This window comes from Coccinella septempunctata, chromosome 3 (assembly GCF_907165205.1).
Source record: "Coccinella septempunctata chromosome 3, icCocSept1.1, whole genome shotgun sequence".
Lineage (NCBI taxonomy): Eukaryota > Metazoa > Arthropoda > Insecta > Coleoptera > Coccinellidae > Coccinella > Coccinella septempunctata.
This window is the reverse complement of record NC_058191.1, coordinates 38,320,141-38,343,090: the sequence shown is the minus strand read 5'-3', so window position 1 is coordinate 38,343,090 and position 22,950 is coordinate 38,320,141. Positions and strand designations below refer to the sequence as shown.

The following is a 22,950-nucleotide window of genomic DNA, read 5'->3' as shown; positions in this document are numbered from 1 at the left end:
ATCTTCAAACTGAGATTAACCATCTGTATGAAAATCTGACACGCTCGAGCATGCACAAGTTACAATTTTTTTGCATTTTCAAAGGACCACTGTGACCTTGCGTCACTTTCGAATTGTCTGTCCTTTGAAAAGTAGCTTCCTTTGGGTCCAATTAACATATCCTCTAAAAATCTGACACGCTCGAAATTTTTTTATAACGTTTTTTTGAATTCGTACAGTGTACAGACACAGAGATCGATCACAATGTACCAAGGATGACGCATGACGTAGCCACAGAGGCCCAAGATATTTTCGTCAAGTTCATCTTCAATCATTCATTAGCGAGAAAATACTCGTACAAATTGGTTAAAGACTGACATCAGGTAAATTACTCCGAATCAACGGTTTGGTGATGCCTATAAATCTACAATTTCATGGGAAATATATACTAATATTAACAATAACGACTAAATATTTCGAGTTCGTTATTTCGATCTCATGAAATAATGTCAAGTTTGGTTTGCCGTGACCTTCTGGGTGTTTTCTGCTTTACTGTTGAAGTCCGTAGAAATATTGATACTAATGACGGTTTTTAAATATAATGAGCGCTCCGACTGCCCATCTTATAAAGCAGGGCCTGACTGGAATATTTGTCGAAAATGCTCACTGAGAAATGGATTGGTGGAAGTAGAAGAGGCCAAATGGAATAGCTGCAAGCTCTCCAGACACATTTGGAGGTTTTTTTTTTGGGGACATTGAAAAGACGCACGCACAGCTCACCGAGAAAAGTTTTCCGAATAGATAACACAGAGTGATTTTTTGACTCGTACAAATATTTTAAGAGTAGGTTCTTGAGGTCAAATGAAACACTTTTTTCCTTTACCATTTTTTCCGAATCGGCTCGATTTAAAAGATACAGGCTGTTGAATAACCATAAAAAAATTATTTTCAGTTCTATCTCACAAACGGTTTTATCGAATGAAATGAATTTCGGAATATAGTTTTTCATTTATTTGATGAATCTTTTTCGAACACAAGATATCACCCACGTCTTCCAGTTTTCTCATCTTGACCATTACGTACCATGAAAATACCAAAAATTCAAAGAACTCAACTCTTGAAACTAAGTTGGACGCTATCTAATGAATATTTGAACGTTTTGTAAAATAAAAGTATTCTTCATATTTTCTCGTATAATGCGCCGTTTTCGAGTAATTTGATGTTCAAAACTGAAAAATATCTGTGAAATTCGAAAAATTGGGTACTTTAACCGAACGTAACTGTTTTTAAAAGATCCACAGATGTCAAGTGTCACTCACTCTGTATAATGAATAATACTTGATAGGCCTTAAATATTTCATGGAAAGAGCTGAATATTCTGTATGAATTTTTTTGTTGAGTTTTCACAATGATTCATGGTATCTAATACATCTTCACATTCCCTAATACCTCTCTGCACTATAGGTAAGCATTGAAGAGTAGCTCCATCCCTACCCATGCGGAAAGATGTGATCCAATGAAAATGATAACCGTGTACTCTCTCACAATTTTCGAAATAGTGTCAGTTTGATATCAAAAGAGCACCGATGCTGATAACAATCAAGCATGCAGCTTGCGACGAAAATTTTGATTTGTTCGGTGGTTGGTTTGGTCGGCACGGTGATGATGTCATTTATTTTATTCGAACCCATGGTTAGATTCGGCATAAGGGATGTAAGTTCTTCTGAGAATGGTTCGGTGGTGGTTTAATCTTCAGCACAAAAAAAAACAGCACCACTAGGGAGGCACTTGTATCGTTTTGACTAAGTCCCCAGAAGGGAGTTATTATCATTTTCTAAACAAGACATTTGAGAAGATTCATATGGGATCATGGTTAGCTTCAATGAAAAGTATTCGAAAAAAAAGATGAATGCCAATTCATGGCATCATGGGAAAGATATTGACAATACAATTTTATTTTTTGAACAAATAATGTCTATATATAAGTATAAAAATTATCTATATTTCTACAATGAAACTAAAATCATGGCCAATAAATATCTTTGGCAAATTCTGTTCAATTATGTCATTCCAGGATGCATCTGATTTTTCTCAATTTAGCTTCGGAAATTCGCATGTATCATGTATATAATGTACATCATACAGACAGATTTCATGGTAATGACGGTTTTAACTAGAGATCATATTTTGAAAACCGTTCGATATAAATGTATAATTTTTTTAAATTGAATTCCCGAAGAGTTTGTGAGTCTTCTTCGGTTTTTCGGATCACTCTACAGGTGGTCCGAAAGACTCTGAAATTTTTGGAAAATGACCTTCAAAAAATGCCAAGAACTCCATTTTTTCAAATGTAATGCTCTGAATTTTCTTGGATAGGCTAGTGGGTAGTCTTCATTTCTATGAAATCATTTTAGGATTTTCAAGCCTATTCTTAATGGTCGAACTACAAACATAAACATGATCTTTCGGTTGCTAGACGTAGTTTTCGAAATTTCTTTTGTTCTTTTATCAGTTTTCGTGTCATTGACACTAACATAGTCATTATTAGTACATACCCACCTATCTGCTACAAGCAGAAAAAAATCCGCCGTTATAACATACTATCATTCTAAGAAATTTGCCGAAGGCACTAACATCTAAATTTCGTCCTATCATAGACTCACAATTACAGGTCTAATTCGTGTCAATTTTGGGAGCAAAAAATTCTTATATTCCTCGAACTGGAGTTCGTTATTCACCTTTGTTCAGAAAAAGTGTAACTCTTGAGTGATTAGAACTGGTTTTGCTGAACAAATCACGAGGGAAATAATTAGAAACGACTTCTATGTTTTATTTTTAATTTCCTAGTGGAAACAGAGTAGAATCAAATTTGGGAAAAATTTCATGTTGACGCTAAGTTACAAATATGATATGGCTTATTGGTAGATCGTCAGAAATTGTTTAAAAATAGATTTTACGTTCTCAGAAATTTCATATTTATGATCGAAGAGAAAAACCAGTATCCTTTGTTCGTTTACTGAATGACGTTGTGACTTTGAAGTGTGTCATAAATCTATATTTGCAAAATATTCATGAATTTTGCATACGACATTCGCACTTCAAATAATCAAACAATTTTCCCACAATAATCCATAGAATACTGTACAAGGCCAGGGCTGTTCAATACAAAAAAAAAAACAATGTTAAAATAATTATTAACAACATTTACTCACTGATTTATTATATACCTTATAGAAATCCTTTCGCTATCAATCACAATCACCCTTCTGATGAAAAATCCAAGAGCAATTTTTTTCAGTAGGAGTTCGATACATTGAAAAACATTCATGGAATTCATTAAAAAAAATTTGCTCAGGTTGAACAACATTCTCATATTTTTTCACAAAATATATACCTATTGAAATAGTTCTTATGGACAAAAAACCGATGCATATTATTCCTTTGCAGCCATAGTTGTACAAAAATGTTCGGAAAGTGGTAAACATCGTATTATTTTTTCGTTTTCAGTATGTCTTTTATAAACCGCCTTACACCCCTACATGTATCTTTTTGTAGATTATAATTACTGTGGAGTCAGTGAAGTGTCTCAATTTATTCATTATTCATTCTTTCCTGTCCAAATTGGGAATCTACTTTCATTTTTATATTTTAGACATTATTCAGAAAACTTGTGAATATGTTTTCCCTGATGCTATGAATAGAAAAACCTCATCATTCATTCGATAATTTCTCATTATTATCATCATACCTACATATAATATTTGGTTAAAGCTCATACCTAAGTACGTTTCATTTTTGTTCTTCATCTTTTACTTTCTGTCTACCTACTTATTTGTAATTGACGCACCTAATTTCACTTATCTTCTGGAGCTGATTGATTTTTCTCTGGTAATATAATTTCTCCCTGATCACAATCAATATGATACTTATCTTGCTTTTATGTTCGAAACGCATTATAATGATTACAATTCAAATGAATTATGGATGTTCCATAGCGAAGAGCCATTGAAGAGATGTCTTTCAAAAATGAAGTTTTGGCACAGAATATTTTATATTTCTCTTTTGATTTTTGATCTGACCGTTTTGATCACTGTGTTCATTACTCCTAGGATTATTTTGGTATCTTGGAAAAAGGTAGATCCAATATATACCCTTCATATATTTCGTAATTTTTAATATTACGGTTGAAATAAATCCACTATTACTTTTGAAGACATTAATTTTCAGTATTTTCACTGTGGCTTGAAGATGACTCTAGTCGAAACATGTCAGCCTGAAAATGAATACAGTCTCATTTGAGTTTGCAACTGTTCCTATATTATAATATTAGCCTCAAGATTCATTCAATTGATAACAGCCTTGAAATTTTCTTAACTGACCTAGACTTGGAGACAAATAGACAACAAAAATTCTTCTATGCATGGTGAGTGTTTGACTCGTACAAATATTTCAACAGTAGATTCTTGAGGTCAAAAGAAACACTTTTTTCTCATACCAATTTTTTCGATTCAGCACTGATAAAAAGATATAGCCATTTTAAGTTTTCATAATGAGCTGTGGCAGCCCTGGAAAAATAAAATTAACTTAAGAATAACTAACTACATCTGTGATACTACACATCCTGTCGATCTTTTAAAAAGAGTTGCATTCGGTCAAACTACCCAATTTGTCGAATTTCACATTATACGCATTATACGAGAAAATATGAAGAATAGCTTTTTTAAAAAAAGTTTCTTTTGACCTCAATAATCTACAGTTAAAATATTTGTACGAGTCAAAGTCTCACCTTGTATATCCACTGAAATAGTGGAAACAGAACTATTTCGAAGAATCGACTTTGCAAAGGACATGTGATTGTGAATTTTGGAAATAAAAAATTGAGAAGTAAACCAATACATAAATTTTCAAAAGGTTTAAACATGTAAAAAACATGAAAATATCATAAAATTATCAGTTTTCGTAAACCATTGAATCTCGAACCTCCTTAGTTATGGACATGAATAATCGATGACGTATGAAATATTTGTATCGAAATCGTAAAAATTCAAGGGGAAAACGTTGATACTAATATCCTTCTGAAAGTTGGTAGTGCACATCAATGAATATATTAGAGAAATAGTCGATAATAGTCATAATTGGAATTTATATCCATCACAAAGATGATTCCAAGTTCTAGTAACTGACAACGACACAGTACACCATAAAATATTCAGCAGATAATCCTGAACAGTTTTTTCTTCGAAAGAACTGTTCACATTACCAAGTTCAATATTAGTTAATGAATCACATTGAGTTTAAGTTAGGGACCTTGCTCAAAGTATTTATAAATTGCCATAGTTTAAATTAAATTTTTTAATCAAGAGATAAATTCTTTCAAACTAAATCTTGTGCTGATCACAGATAACACACAGGGTAAAAATTATACATCATTTACCGAACTAAGAACTTGCTTGTGTTCACTATTGATTGTGACCTGTTGAATATTGAATTGAAAAGCATTCGTAAATTTATATAAAGATTTGATCTGTTTTTTAAAAGAAGGGTGTTTTTGCTTGTTTCAGCAAACGGCACTGAGGAAAAGAAATGAGATGCGATCTATCTATCTGAAGATTCCTTTCCCTTTGACCTTCAACATATATTTTTTCAACGTCACTAATCCAGAGGAGGTAACCAAAGGGGCAAAACCAAAATTACAAGAAGTGGGACCATACTCTTACGAGTGAGTATCGAATTGATAATTTGAAAAAAAATCATACAAAGCTATGAAATTCTAATTTTCATTATTCTTCTCTAAAACTGCATAATACAGTGTATAATCACTTAATATCATATGAATAGTTCTTTTGGAACATTATATAGGATCTAAATGTTGTTCAAATGAATCAAGCTATCGAAAATGAATTTTTCATTAGTATAATACGATTACTGATAGGGGCACATTATGGAACAAAGTAAGTATCTTTTGATACCCAGTTTGTGCTAGTTAATCATCCTAATCCATCATCCATCCAAAAAAAAATCTGAGAAATCCATTTAAAACATTAAGATTTCCTGAACATGCCTACCACAATTATAGTCGAGACTTAAAGGAAATTTGCTGCATCATCCTAGCAAAAAAACCCAGTACTCTCTTCAAATAAAGAATTCATTGAATTATAGTTGGATTTACGGTATTTACCACCATAAAATAATAATTATTGATCAAATGCTCCTCTTCTCAATATATTAAATAGGTACCACTTGCCATATTGACATAAATCTGCATGGGTCCAAAGTTTTTATTCTGATGAAAACGAATCTGGTCAGAGATCGAGATAACAATTTCATATAAATTATAAAGTATGTGAAGTCTTACAATTGTGCGTCCAAAGTTCTGTTCTGTAATTAACCGGAAATAACTAACCATATAAATCAAGCATTTCGGTTCAAAATCTGGACGCCATAATTGGGTTTAATGATATCCGTCGAAAATTTGCATGTTTAACCGGATGAAGTAACATACATGAATGAAAAGAGATTTCGTAGATGTGACCGTATGGATGTAGGGATGATGATCAACTTTCCATAGCAATTATTTCCGTTAATAGAGCTATTTATCCTATTTATAAATATAAACGTAACATTTTATACCGTTTTCAATCCGAAAATATTGATGATTGTGCTTTTTTATCCATTACTGAAACCAACTTTTTTGAGAATTTTTCGAAGGTCAGTTATATGTGTAGTTTTGCTTTCAGGATAATTATCGTAAATATAAATGTGATACATATTCTGATAGAGCAATTCTTCAAGTAATAAATTTGAGAAGTTCATCCATTTCGGCACAACCGTTCGGTCTTCACGAACTCCTAAGTGAAATTCGCAGTTATTGAAAAATGCCATTTCCTAGACGAAAATCTGAACGAACGGAGAAAGGCTTTCAAAATTACTTGCAATAGATTCAGCGTGTTCGAAAACCTATATTTTCATACCAAACTTCCCAATATCTGACACTGTTTGGGAGAAAATAATATTTTTTGTTTTTCCACTTTTCATTTTCGAGTTGACTTCGAAGAGCTCTCTGGAGTGCAATTCTCTATTGAATCATCAACTGTTTGGTTTTCTAGAATCTTCAAAACAAATTCTATGCACTCCATATCCTAGGACAGTAACAGAACATCCTGATTTTGAGACAGAGTAGCAAATAGGTCATTTTAGGGGGGTCTAACCCCTTGCTCATTTTTGACCCAAAAAATCGAGATTTTCGAAATCGAGTTTTTGTGCTAGGGTGGAAGCCTAGGCAATGCTGATTACATAACCGGAAATCCCAATTGGATCACACGAATATAACAGGAGATATCGCATATTGAAATTTGCAATTTTTGAAAAAATGCCATTTTGAAGATGAAAATCTAAACGAAGGGAGATAGGCTTCTGCAAATGGCTGCAATAGATTCAGCGTATTCGAAAACCTATATTTTCATACCAAACTTCCCAATATTTGACACTGTTTGAGAGAAAATATTTTTTTTTGTTTTTCCACTTTTCATTTTCGAGTTGACTTCGAAGAGCTCTCTGGAGTGCAATTCTCTATTGAATCATCAACTGTTTGGTTTTCTAGAATCTTCAAAACAAATTCTATGCACTCCATATCCGAGGACAGTCATAGAACATCCTGATTTTCAGACAGTGTAGCAAATAGGTCATTTTAGGGGGGTCTAACCCCTTGCTCATTTTTGACCCAAAAAATCGAGATTTTCGAAATCGAGTTTTTGTGCTAGGTTGAAAGCCTCTGCACTGCTGATTATAGAACCGGAAATCCCAATTGGATCAGACGAATATAACAGGAGATATCGCAGATTGAAAATTGCAATTTTTGAAAAAATGCCATTTCCAAGATGAAAATCTAAACGAAGGGAGATAGGCTTCTGCAAATGGCTGCAATAGATTCAGCGTGTTCGAAAACCTATATTTTCATACCAAAATTTCAAATATCTGGCCCTGTTTAGGAGAAAATAATATTTTTTGTTTTTCCACTTTTCATTTTCGAGTTGACTTCGAAGAGCTCTCTGGAGCGCAATTCTCTATTGAAACATCAACTGTGTGGTTTTCCAGAATCTTCGGAACAAATTCTATGCACTCCATATCCTAGGATAGTAATGGAACCTCCTGATTTTCCGACAGAGTAGCAAATATGCCATTTTAGGGGGGTCTAACCCCTTGTTCATTTTTGACCCAAAAAATCGAGATTTTCGAAATCGAGTTTTTGTACTAGGGTGGAAGCCTAGGCAACGCTGATTATATAACCGGAAATCCCAAAAGGATCAGACGAATATAACAGGAGATATCGCATATTGAAATTTGCAATTTTTGAAAAAATGCCATTTTGAAGATGAAAATCTAAACGAAGGGAGATAGGCTTCTGCAAATGGCTGCAATAGATTCAGCGTATTCGAAAACCTATATTTTCATACCAAACTTCCCAATATTTGACACTGTTTGAGAGAAAATAATTTTTTTTGTTTTTCCACTTTTCATTTTCGAGTTGACTTCGAAGAGCTCTCTGGAGTGCAATTCTCTATTGAATCATCAACTGTTTGGTTTTCTAGATTCTTCAAAACAAATTCTATGCACTCCATATCCTAGGACAGTAACAGAACATCCTGATTTTGAGACAGAGTAGCAAATAGGTCATTTTAGGGGGGTCTAACCCCTTGCTCATTTTTGACCCAAAAAATCGAGATTTTCGAAATCGAGTTTTTGTGCTAGGGTGGAAGCCTAGGCAATGCTGATTACATAACCGGAAATCCCAATTGGATCACACGAATATAACAGGAGATATCGCATATTGAAATTTGCAATTTTTGAAAAAATGCCATTTTGAAGATGAAAATCTAAACGAAGGGAGATAGGCTTCTGCAAATGGCTGCAATAGATTCAGCGTATTCGAAAACCTATATTTTCATACCAAACTTCCCAATATTTGACACTGTTTGAGAGAAAATAATTTTTTTTGTTTTTCCACTTTTCATTTTCGAGTTGACTTCGAAGAGCTCTCTGGAGTGCAATTCTCTATTGAATCATCAACTGTTTGGTTTTCTAGATTCTTCAAAACAAATTCTATGCACTCCATATCCTAGGACAGTAACAGAACATCCTGATTTTGAGACAGAGTAGCAAATAGGTCATTTTAGGGGGGTCTAACCCCTTGCTCATTTTTGACCCAAAAAATCGAGATTTTCGAAATCGAGTTTTTGTGCTAGGGTGGAAGCCTAGGCAATGCTGATTACATAACCGGAAATCCCAATTGGATCACACGAATATAACAGGAGATATCGCAGATTGAAAATTGCAATTTTTGAAAAATGCCGTTTCCAAGATGAAAATCTAAACGGACGGAGATAGGCTTTCAAAATTGCTTGCAATAGATTCAGCGTGTTCGAAAACCTATATTTTCATACCAAACTTCCCAATATCTGACACTGTTTAGGAGAAAATAATTTTTTTTGTTTTTCCACTTTTCGTTTTCGAGTTGACTTCGAAGAGCTCTCTGGAGTGCAATTCTCTATTGAATCATCAACTGTTTGGTTTTCTAGATTCTTCAAAACAAATTCTATGCACTCCATATCCTAGGACAGTAACAGAAAATCCTGATTTTTAGACAGAGTAGCAAATAGGTCATTTTAGGGGGGTCTAACCCCTTGCTCATTTTTGACCCAAAAAATCGAGATTTTCGAAATCGAGTTTTTATGCTAGGGTGGAAGCCTAGGCAACGCTGATTACATAACCGGAAATCCCAATTGGATCACACGAATATAACAGGAGATATCGCATATTGAAATTTGCAATTTTTGAAAAAATGCCATTTTGAAGATGAAAATCTAAACGAAGGGAGATAGGCTTCTGCAAATGGCTGCAATAGATTCAGCGTATTCGAAAACCTATATTTTCATACCAAACTTCCCAATATTTGACACTGTTTGAGAGAAAATAATTTTTTTTGTTTTTCCACTTTTCATTTTCGAGTTGACTTCGAAGAGCTCTCTGGAGTGCAATTCTCTATTGAATCATCAACTGTTTGGTTTTCTAGATTCTTCAAAACAAATTCTATGCACTCCATATCCTAGGACAGTAACAGAACATCCTGATTTTGAGACAGAGTAGCAAATAGGTCATTTTAGGGGGGTCTAACCCCTTGCTCATTTTTGACCCAAAAAATCGAGATTTTCGAAATCGAGTTTTTGTGCTAGGGTGGAAGCCTAGGCAATGCTGATTACATAACCGGAAATCCCAATTGGATCACACGAATATAACAGGAGATATCGCATATTGAAATTTGCAATTTTTGAAAAAATGCCATTTTGAAGATGAAAATCTAAACGACGGGAGATAGGCTTCTGCAAATGGCTGCAATAGATTCAGCGTATTCGAAAACCTATATTTTCATACCAAACTTCCCAATATTTGACGCTGTTTGAGAGAAAATATTTTTTTTTGTTTTTCCACTTTTCATTTTCGAGTTGACTTCGAAGAGCTCTCTGGAGTGCAATTCTCTATTGAATCATCAACTGTTTGGTTTTCTAGATTCTTCAAAACAAATTCTATGCACTCCATATCCTAGGACAGTAACAGAACATCCTGATTTTGAGACAGAGTAGCAAATAGGTCATTTTAGGGGGGTCTAACCCCTTGCTCATTTTTGACCCAAAAAATCGAGATTTTCGAAATCGAGTTTTTGTGCTAGGGTGGAAGCCTAGGCAATGCTGATTACATAACCGGAAATCCCAATTGGATCACACGAATATAACAGGAGATATCGCAGATTGAAAATTGCAATTTTTGAAAAATGCCGTTTCCAAGATGAAAATCTAAACGGACTGAGATAGGCTTTCAAAATTGCTTGCAATAGATTCAGCGTGTTCGAAAACCTATATTTTCATACCAAACTTCCCAATATCTGACACTGTTTAGGAGAAAATAATTTTTTTTGTTTTTCCACTTTTCGTTTTCGAGTTGACTTCGAAGAGCTCTCTGGAGTGCAATTCTCTATTGAATCATCAACTGTTTGGTTTTCTAGATTCTTCAAAACAAATTCTATGCACTCCATATCCTAGGACAGTAACAGAAAATCCTGATTTTTAGACAGAGTAGCAAATAGGTCATTTTAGGGGGGTCTAACCCCTTGCTCATTTTTGACCCAAAAAATCGAGATTTTCGAAATCGAGTTTTTATGCTAGGGTGGAAGCCTAGGCAACGCTGATTACATAACCGGAAATCCCAATTGGATCACACGAATATAACAGGAGATATCGCATATTGAAATTTGCAATTTTTGAAAAAATGCCATTTTGAAGATGAAAATCTAAACGAAGGGAGATAGGCTTCTGCAAATGGCTGCAATAGATTCAGCGTATTCGAAAACCTATATTTTCATACCAAACTTCCCAATATTTGACACTGTTTGAGAGAAAATAATTTTTTTTGTTTTTCCACTTTTCATTTTCGAGTTGACTTCGAAGAGCTCTCTGGAGTGCAATTCTCTATTGAATCATCAACTGTTTGGTTTTCTAGATTCTTCAAAACAAATTCTATGCACTCCATATCCTAGGACAGTAACAGAACATCCTGATTTTGAGACAGAGTAGCAAATAGGTCATTTTAGGGGGGTCTAACCCCTTGCTCATTTTTGACCCAAAAAATCGAGATTTTCGAAATCGAGTTTTTGTGCTAGGGTGGAAGCCTAGGCAATGCTGATTACATAACCGGAAATCCCAATTGGATCACACGAATATAACAGGAGATATCGCATATTGAAATTTGCAATTTTTGAAAAAATGCCATTTTGAAGATGAAAATCTAAACGACGGGAGATAGGCTTCTGCAAATGGCTGCAATAGATTCAGCGTATTCGAAAACCTATATTTTCATACCAAACTTCCCAATATTTGACACTGTTTGAGAGAAAATATTTTTTTTTGTTTTTCCACTTTTCATTTTCGAGTTGACTTCGAAGAGCTCTCTGGAGTGCAATTCTCTATTGAATCATCAACTGTTTGGTTTTCTAGATTCTTCAAAACAAATTCTATGCACTCCATATCCTAGGACAGTAACAGAACATCCTGATTTTGAGACAGAGTAGCAAATAGGTCATTTTAGGGGGGTCTAACCCCTTGCTCATTTTTGACCCAAAAAATCGAGATTTTCGAAATCGAGTTTTTGTGCTAGGGTGGAAGCCTAGGCAATGCTGATTACATAACCGGAAATCCCAATTGGATCACACGAATATAACAGGAGATATCGCAGATTGAAAATTGCAATTTTTGAAAAATGCCGTTTCCAAGATGAAAATCTAAACGGACGGAGATAGGCTTTCAAAATTGCTTGCAATAGATTCAGCGTGTTCGAAAACCTATATTTTCATACCAAACTTCCCAATATCTGACACTGTTTAGGAGAAAATAATTTTTTTTGTTTTTCCACTTTTCGTTTTCGAGTTGACTTCGAAGAGCTCTCTGGAGTGCAATTCTCTATTGAATCATCAACTGTTTGGTATTCTAGATTCTTCAAAACAAATTCTATGCACTCCATATCCTAGGACAGTAACAGAAAATCCTGATTTTTAGACAGAGTAGCAAATAGGTCATTTTAGGGGGGTCTAACCCCTTGCTCATTTTTGACCCAAAAAATCGAGATTTTCGAAATCGAGTTTTTATGCTAGGGTGGAAGCCTAGGCAACGCTGATTACATAACCGGAAATCCCAATTGGATCACACGAATATAACAGGAGATATCGCATATTGAAATTTGCAATTTTTGAAAAAATGCCATTTTGAAGATGAAAATCTAAACGAAGGGAGATAGGCTGCTGCAAATGGCTGCAATAGATTCAGCGTATTCGAAAACCTATATTTTCATACCAAACTTCCCAATATTTGACACTCTTTGAGAGAAAATAATTTTTTTTGTTTTTCCACTTTTCATTTTCGAGTTGACTTCGAAGAGCTCTCTGGAGTGCAATTCTCTATTGAATCATCAACTGTTTGGTTTTCTAGATTCTTCAAAACAAATTCTATGCACTCCATATCCTAGGACAGTAACAGAACATCCTGATTTTGAGACAGAGTAGCAAATAGGTCATTTTAGGGGGGTCTAACCCCTTGCTCATTTTTGACCCAAAAAATCGAGATTTTCGAAATCGAGTTTTTGTGCTAGGGTGGAAGCCTAGGCAATGCTGATTACATAACCGGAAATCCCAATTGGATCACACGAATATAACAGGAGATATCGCATATTGAAATTTGCAATTTTTGAAAAAATGCCATTTTGAAGATGAAAATCTAAACGAAGGGAGATAGGCTTCTGCAAATGGCTGCAATAGATTCAGCGTATTCGAAAACCTATATTTTCATACCAAACTTCCCAATATTTGACACTGTTTGAGAGAAAATATTTTTTTTTGTTTTTCCACTTTTCATTTTCGAGTTGACTTCGAAGAGCTCTCTGGAGTGCAATTCTCTATTGAATCATCAACTGTTTGGTTTTCTAGATTCTTCAAAACAAATTCTATGCACTCCATATCCTAGGACAGTAACAGAACATCCTGATTTTGAGACAGAGTAGCAAATAGGTCATTTTAGGGGGGTCTAACCCCTTGCTCATTTTTGACCCAAAAAATCGAGATTTTCGAAATAGAGTTTTTGTGCTAGGGTGGAAGCCTAGGCAATGCTGATTACATAACCGGAAATCCCAATTGGATCACACGAATATAACAGGAGATATCGCATATTGAAATTTGCAATTTTTGAAAAAATGCCATTTTGAAGATGAAAATCTAAACGACGGGAGATAGGCTTCTGCAAATGGCTGCAATAGATTCAGCGTATTCGAAAACCTATATTTTCATACCAAACTTCCCAATATTTGACACTGTTTGAGAGAAAATATTTTTTTTTGTTTTTCCACTTTTCATTTTCGAGTTGACTTCGAAGAGCTCTCTGGAGTGCAATTCTCTATTGAATCATCAACTGTTTGGTTTTCTAGATTCTTCAAAACAAATTCTATGCACTCCATATCCTAGGACAGTAACAGAACATCCTGATTTTGAGACAGAGTAGCAAATAGGTCATTTTAGGGGGGTCTAACCCCTTGCTCATTTTTGACCCAAAAAATCGAGATTTTCGAAATCGAGTTTTTGTGCTAGGGTGGAAGCCTAGGCAATGCTGATTACATAACCGGAAATCCCAATTGGATCACACGAATATAACAGGAGATATCGCAGATTGAAAATTGCAATTTTTGAAAAATGCCGTTTCCAAGATGAAAATCTAAACGGACGGAGATAGGCTTTCAAAATTGCTTGCAATAGATTCAGCGTGTTCGAAAACCTATATTTTCATACCAAACTTCCCAATATCTGACACTGTTTAGGAGAAAATAATTTTTTTTGTTTTTCCACTTTTCGTTTTCGAGTTGACTTCGAAGAGCTCTCTGGAGTGCAATTCTCTATTGAATCATCAACTGTTTGGTATTCTAGATTCTTCAAAACAAATTCTATGCACTCCATATCCTAGGACAGTAACAGAAAATCCTGATTTTTAGACAGAGTAGCAAATAGGTCATTTTAGGGGGGTCTAACCCCTTGCTCATTTTTGACCCAAAAAATCGAGATTTTCGAAATCGAGTTTTTATGCTAGGGTGGAAGCCTAGGCAACGCTGATTACATAACCGGAAATCCCAATTGGATCACACGAATATAACAGGAGATATCGCATATTGAAATTTGCAATTTTTGAAAAAATGCCATTTTGAAGATGAAAATCTAAACGAAGGGAGATAGGCTGCTGCAAATGGCTGCAATAGATTCAGCGTATTCGAAAACCTATATTTTCATACCAAACTTCCCAATATTTGACACTCTTTGAGAGAAAATAATTTTTTTTGTTTTTCCACTTTTCATTTTCGAGTTGACTTCGAAGAGCTCTCTGGAGTGCAATTCTCTATTGAATCATCAACTGTTTGGTTTTCTAGATTCTTCAAAACAAATTCTATGCACTCCATATCCTAGGACAGTAACAGAACATCCTGATTTTGAGACAGAGTAGCAAATAGGTCATTTTAGGGGGGTCTAACCCCTTGCTCATTTTTGACCCAAAAAATCGAGATTTTCGAAATCGAGTTTTTGTGCTAGGGTGGAAGCCTAGGCAATGCTGATTACATAACCGGAAATCCCAATTGGATCACACGAATATAACAGGAGATATCGCATATTGAAATTTGCAATTTTTGAAAAAATGCCATTTTGAAGATGAAAATCTAAACGAAGGGAGATAGGCTTCTGCAAATGGCTGCAATAGATTCAGCGTATTCGAAAACCTATATTTTCATACCAAACTTCCCAATATTTGACACTGTTTGAGAGAAAATATTTTTTTTTGTTTTTCCACTTTTCATTTTCGAGTTGACTTCGAAGAGCTCTCTGGAGTGCAATTCTCTATTGAATCATCAACTGTTTGGTTTTCTAGATTCTTCAAAACAAATTCTATGCACTCCATATCCTAGGACAGTAACAGAACATCCTGATTTTGAGACAGAGTAGCAAATAGGTCATTTTAGGGGGGTCTAACCCCTTGCTCATTTTTGACCCAAAAAATCGAGATTTTCGAAATAGAGTTTTTGTGCTAGGGTGGAAGCCTAGGCAATGCTGATTACATAACCGGAAATCCCAATTGGATCACACGAATATAACAGGAGATATCGCAGATTGAAAATTGCAATTTTTGAAAAATGCCGTTTCCAAGATGAAAATCTAAACGGACGGAGATAGGCTTTCAAAATTGCTTGCAATAGATTCAGCGTGTTCGAAAACCTATATTTTCATACCAAACTTCCCAATATCTGACACTGTTTAGGAGAAAATAATTTTTTTTGTTTTTCCACTTTTCATTTTCGAGTTGACTTCGAAGAGCTCTCTGGAGTGCAATTCTCTATTGAATCATCAACTGTTTGGTTTTCTAGATTCTTCAAAACAAATTCTATGCACTCCATATCCTAGGACAGTAACAGAAAATCCTGATTTTCAGACAGAGTAGCAAATAGGTCATTTTAGGGGGGTCTAACCCCTTGCTCATTTTTTACCCAAAAAATCGAGATTTTCGAAATCGAGTTTTTGTGCTAGGGTGGAAGCCTAGGCAACGCTGATTACATAACCGGAAATCCCAATTGGATCACACGAATATAACAGGAGATATCGCAGATTGAAAATTGCAATTTTTGAAAAATGCCGTTTCCAAGATGAAAATCTGAACGAACGGAGAAAGGCTTTCAAAATTACTTGCAATAGATTCAGCGTGTTCGAAAACCTATATTTTCATACCAAACTTCCCAATATCTGACACTGTTTAGGAGAAAATAATTTTTTTTGTTTTTCCACTTTTCGTTTTCGAGTTGACTTCGAAGAGCTCTCTGGAGTGCAATTCTCTATTGAATCATCAACTGTTTGGTTTTCTAGATTCTTCAAAACAAATTCTATGCACTCCATATCCTAGGACAGTAACAGAAAATCCTGATTTTTAGACAGAGTAGCAAATAGGTCATTTTAAGGGGGTCTAACCCCTTGCTCATTTTTGACCCAAAAAATCGAGATTTTCGAAATCGAGTTTTTGTGCTAGGGTGGAAGCCTAGGCAACGCTGATTACATAACCGGAAATCCCAATTGGATCACACGAATATAACAGGAGATATCGCATATTGAAATTTGCAATTTTTGAAAAAATGCCATTGTGAAGATGAAAATCTAAACGAAGGGAGATAGGCTTCTGCAAATGGCTGCAATAGATTCAGCGTATTCGAAAACCTATATTTTCATACCAAACTTCCCAATATTTGACACTGTTTGAGAGAAAATAATTTTTTTTGTTTTTCCACTTTTCATTTTCGAGTTGACTTCGAAGAGCTCTCTGGAGTGCAATTCTCTATTGAATCATCAACTGTTTGGTTTTCTAGATTCTTCAAAACAAATTCTCTGCACTCCATATCCTAGAACAGTAACAGAACATCCTGATTTTTAGACAGAGTAGCAAATAGGTCACTTTAGGGGGGTCTAACCCCTTGCTCATTTTTGACCCAAAAAATCGAGATTTTCGAAATCGAGTTTTTGTGCTAGGGTGGAAGCCTAGGCAATGCTGATTACATAACCGGAAATCCCAATTGGATCACACGAATATAACAGGAGATATCGCAGATTGAAAATTGCAATTTTTGAAAAATGCCGTTTCCAAGATGAAAATCTAAACGAACGGAGATAGGCTTTCAAAATTGCTTGCAATAGACTGCGTGTTCGAAAACCTATATTTTCATACCAAACTATCAGTTATTTTTATACCCGACTCAATTAGGATAAAAAATTTATTGCAGATACTTAAGAACTACAAATAGTTACTTTTTTTTAATCTGCTAAATTGTTTTATCCTCAAGTTTCGCTGTGTATAGATCCTCGAAAACTTTCTCAATTTTTGCTTTAAGCCTCATGGCGTTCGGCCATGTCATCACCTTCCATTGACCCCTCAAAATTGATATGCCAAATATGATCATATAAAATAAATAGAATATTTTCCAATCAAAAACTTTTTTTCCAAACAGTGAATGGGTGAGCAAGGTTGATGTTGTGGATAACAATGTGGAAGATACTTTAACTTATAGTCCTCTGAATCAATTCTTCTACAACGAGAACAAAACAGGTAAAGGTTTCAGTCAGGATGACATAGTTACCGTCTTACATCCAGTTATAGTGGTGAGTATTATCAACATTCTGAAGTGTCCAGTTAAATTTAAAAAAATCCGATTTTCTATTACGATGTTAGAAGCTCATTTAAAAAAAGATTCACTCAGTGATATAGCCTATAAGCTCTGACCAAATTGTGCAAAGAGGAAACAATTTCTGATAATCCAATGGGCTGTTTAGTGAGATGTTCTGATGAAATATAAATCTATTTTCTTGTTGTAGGGTGCTGTGATAACAGCTTCTGAAACATCGCCTGCTCTGCTACCGATTTTGGCGAAAGCGATCAAATCAATTTTTCGCGAGCCTGAGACTATGTACCTCACAGACAAAGTGAGAAACATCCTGTTTGACGGAATGGTTGTGAATTGCAGCGTGTCTGATTTTGCCGGAAAAGCGGTGTGCTCTCAGCTGAAAAGCCAGCTGCCAGGTCTGACGGAAGTGGAGAAGAATATTTTTAAATTCTCCCTGCTTGGACCGGTGAGTAGAAATACAGTTGTCTATTTTATAAATAAGAAAATTTTGGGAATGTTCAACTGGCACAAAAATCTTCATTTCCCTACATCATTTGCAGCATTTGCTTCAACCATCCTACTCGTGAGAAATTAATATCATTTTGTGCTGGTTAAACAATTAATATTGTTGGTAATAAATCATTTTGAACTGAAAAATATCTACTGAGGATATGGGAATCCGATTTCCTTCAATTTCCTCGAAGGACCTCTGAAACACATGACCTTCATGATTTTACCAAGGCAAAGGCAGAGGAATTGTAATAAATATTGAATAATGTGCTTAGGGGTTATTATGGTGATATTCAATGCGGAGGTATTTGTTCTAATGTCGTTATTTAAATTTTTAAAACTGTATAACGTTTTATACGATACTAGCAAATGGTTATTCATGATGACCCTGCAGGGAAATCATAAAAATCAATGAATATTGAAGTTCCAGCCATTCACTTCAGTAATATCATCAAAGAGTTTTCTTATTACGTGTATTTACCTATCCAGCAGTAATCAGGAGGGAAAAAATTAAATTAAATTAAAAAAATTAACCATTTTCAGATTTGAAAAGTCAAAATGGCCTTTAAAATTTAAAACACCTTCACTTTATTTTCGAGTTGAACATTTTTAATTTTTGCTTGAGGTTTAACAACTTATTATGTTAGTGAAAATCATATCATTCTATTTTTTAGCTTATTAAATCATAATTCAGGGGTCTAAGAACCTAGGTTTTCCTGCCCTTTTATAAATTATTTTTCATATATTTTTCATTTTCATTATACATGGTGAGTCTTATTTGACTCGTACAAATATTTTAACAGTAGATTTTTGAGGTTAAAAGAAACACTTTTTTCCCATAACATTTTTTTCTATTCGGCCCTCATAAAAAGATATAGCCATTTTAAGTTTTCATAATGAGCTGTGCCACCCCTGGTAAAACAAAAGTACCTTCAGTATAACTAGCTAAATCTGTGACACTACAAATCTGTGGATCTTTTAAAAAGAGTTGCATTCGGTCAAAGTACCCAATTTTTCGAATTTCACAGATATTTTCAATTTTTGAACATAACTCGAAAACAGCGCATTATACTTTCATTTTACAAAACGTTCAAATATTCATTAGATAGCGTCCAACTTAGTTTCAAGAATTGGGTTCTTTGAATTTTTGCTATTTTTATGGTACGTAATGGCTATAATGAGAAAACTAGAAAACCTGGGTGATGTATCTTTTATGTTCGAAAAAGATTCATCAAATAAATTAAAAACTTATTCGGACATTCATTTCATTCGATAAAACTAGAACTAATAATAACATTTTTTCAACAGCCTGTATCTTTTGAACCGAGCCGATTCAGAAAAAATGACAAAGAAAAAAAGCGTTTCTTTTGACCTCAAGGATCTACTTTGTTAAAATATTCGTACGAGTCAAACACTCACCCTGTATAATTCATAAACCAGAATGTTCTATCAATTTCAGAGGAACGATACACTGGGGCCTAGGACGAAAATAAAGCGGGGTATCCAAAATTCCAAAGACCTCGGCAGGCTAGTTGAATTTGGCGGGAAAAAAGAACTGGACCTCTACGACTCCAAGGAGTGCAACAGATTCCACGGAACTGATGGGTGGATTTTTCCTCCAGGATTATCTAGGAGCGAAGGTATTTGGACATTCTCAGGAGATCTATGCAGGTGAGCGAACGTAATTCTTTTATTTCATATGAAATGCTGAAAACATAAAGCATACAGCACCTACTATTCAACGAGTATATATTATGATGACATTAAATATTCAATTATTATTATATTAGTGACGATTATGTATTTAATTCCAGAAACGTCCAGGCTAAATTCATCGAACCTAAACCCTTCAAAGGAGTACCCACAGATTATTACGAAGGTGATCTTGGAGACCAGCAAAACGACCCTGATGAAAAATGCTATTGCCCAACGCCAAAAACGTGCTTGAAGAAGGGCTTATATGACCTCACCAAATGCATGGGTGTACCGATAGTGGCTTCGCTACCTCATTTCCTCAAAGCAGACGAGTCGTTGCTTGAGGGAGTTGAGGGAGTCAGTCCCAACGCGTCCGTTCATAGTCTAGCTATCTTTTTTGAAAGGGTGAGCACAAACTCGAAAAGAAAATCTTCACCTAGTTTAACTGGAAATAGGTGACAAATTATCAGTATTCTCTGCTACTTTCAGACTCTTGGTACACCCACAAAAGCAGCGAAAAGGATTCAATTCAATTTCCAGATAAAACCGAATCCTAAGGTGACCGTCATGAATAATGTCCCTGAAGTGGTTCACCCGTTTTTGTGGTTGGAAGAGGTAAGATGATTCACGTTATCACAATAATAATGGGTTTGCTACGCCTCAAAAATGTTTCGTCAAGTTATTAAGTAAATACAGCTTGTGAACGTTTCATTGTGGTACGCCACTGCTCCTATGCCATTTCCCAAATTGTTCCAAATGTCTATTTTTAGGAGAAAGACCGATCCCTGCATCATTTTCGAGGAACAAGTCGTTTACATGTAAAAATTTGAAAATATTGCCATATACAGATACAGCCATTTTTCTTTTTCACCCCTGGATAAACGAAATAACCTTGAGAGTAACCACAGCCTTCTAAAATACGTCTCCATAGACGGCTATGGAATAACTAGCTAGCTCTGGGACACTGCAAATCTGTGGATCTTTTAAACAAGTTGTATTCCGCCAAAGTACCCAATTTTTCAAATTTCACAGATATACTCACTCCTGTACAATTATTTAACATAATGAAACTCTGGGGAATCATTTCAGCTTGTATTTTTTTCTATTTTTTTCAGACAGTAGAACTGGAGGGGGCGCTGTTGAAGAAAGTCCAAATGGTCTTCATCCTGAAGAAGGCGAACTCTTACTTGCGCTGGGTAATTCTGTTGGCTTGTCTCGGAGGGATGGGATTTTCAGGGTATCTATACTACCAGAACAAAGATAAAGGCACCATCACCCCAATACACATGATCAACAAAATAATGGGTAATACTAAGGAAACTGAAGTGAAAGATTTCAATAGTGAAGCGTCCAGCGCAAGAAGTGATGCTTCTCGTAAATCAGACAAAACGCACTACGATAATCCTGCTTTTATAAGTGATCGAGGTTTAGCGTTGGCAGATAGAGCGAAATTTTGAAGTAGGTATTAGTTATTACTTATTAATGTTATTAATGAAGATTACGAAAATTTTCTCGCTACGACTCTACGTCAAATTTTTTTGTGTTATATCAGCAACGAATATGATTCATGCGTTCAAATCATTAGGGAACTATTAATTTCTTATATTCACTATTAACTATTACTTTCTTGTTTGGGGTGGTTCCGATGTATCTTGTTCATGTGTGGCTGTGGATACATAGACGGCATTCTAAATTATTGCCCTCATTCCTCTTGGTCACTTACTCATGGGAGATATATTTCACAAAATTTTCATTTCGAAACATCGAAAAGGCGCCCCTTTGGTACTTTGGTATATCCCAGCTATGTATCTGAGCTCTTTTGGTTAAGTATCTGTGATATAATAGCATTTCAATAGTACGCCCAGGAAAGTAATAAAAATATTGTTCAATTTTGAAATTTTCCTTTTCGAGAATTGAGAATGGTTGAAGACGACTTTATTTTGTGGAATTCTGAGCATTTCAGTTTTGATGGTCGATTTTAGGATAGTAATTTTAAAATAAAGTAAGTTTCGACGGAACTTGAGATTGTGATAAATAGAAACCTATATATAAAACAATAATAGGATACCTATATTATATGGCATAGATTTAGTAATATGTAGAAAAGATAGATTATTATTAATGGAAACATTTTAATGTGTTTACATTAATTAGACTTGCAAATTTTATTACTTTTGTGGCAATTAATATGTATAGGTTTTATGTTGATCAATAGTTCACAACTAGAGTGTATCTATAGATAGTTTCAGTCAATATATTGTTCATTATTTTGCACTACGTTGTATAGTTCAAAGGATAATTATTGTAAAATATGTAGATAAAATATCAAATATATAATGACGATTGAATATTTTCTGTCATGGAATAATTTTACTGATTATGTAATTTTCTATTATATCTCAAAAACTTTTATCTAATATGGAAAGATATTTGGATATTTTGATGAGATAAATCTTCTCCGAATACAAAATTCCACCGACATCTTCCAATTTCTTCATTATGGCCATTACATACTATAAAATAAATACCAGAAATTCAATTATTCAAAGAACCCATGCAAATCTTAAAAATAATGTTGAATGCATATTGCATACTGATGAATATTTGGTCATTTTTCAAAATAAAAGTATATTTCTCATATTTTCTCGTATAATGGACCGTTGTCGAGTAATTTCAATATTCAAAAATGAATATTTTGGCTGAATGCAACTCTGTTCAAAGATCCACAGATGTGTAGTCTCATAAACAGTAGTAACTACTGTTACTCTTTGGTCATACATTTCCATTAAAGTCGATAAAGGGTTGCTTGGATTATTGAGTTCAATGTGAATTTCGCTTGTTTTTCTGAATTTTGTTTGTTCAGGGGTGGCATAGCTCATTCTGAAACCTAAAATGGTTATATCTCTTTAGGTAGGCCGAATTTAGAAAAAATTGTTTCGTTTGACCTCAAAAATCTACCGTTGAAATATATGTACAAGCTAAGTACAAGGCAATGAA

At 34.6% G+C, this 22,950-nt stretch overlaps 1 protein-coding gene across 1 annotated transcript; it reads left to right on the top strand.

The window, feature by feature from the left end:
- The first annotated feature begins 1,501 nt into the window (after positions 1–1,501).
- LOC123310110 (sensory neuron membrane protein 1-like) lies at positions 1,502–22,301 on the top strand. Its single transcript, XM_044893498.1, has 8 exons — positions 1,502–1,692; positions 5,541–5,698; positions 17,596–17,746; positions 17,960–18,214; positions 19,718–19,929; positions 20,073–20,358; positions 20,443–20,568; positions 21,069–22,301. The coding sequence occupies exons 1-8, from the start codon at positions 1,585–1,587 to the stop codon at positions 21,408–21,410; spliced, it is 1,638 nt and encodes a 545-aa protein (XP_044749433.1). The 5' UTR covers positions 1,502–1,584; the 3' UTR covers positions 21,411–22,301.
- The last annotated feature ends 649 nt before the right edge of the window (positions 22,302–22,950 follow it).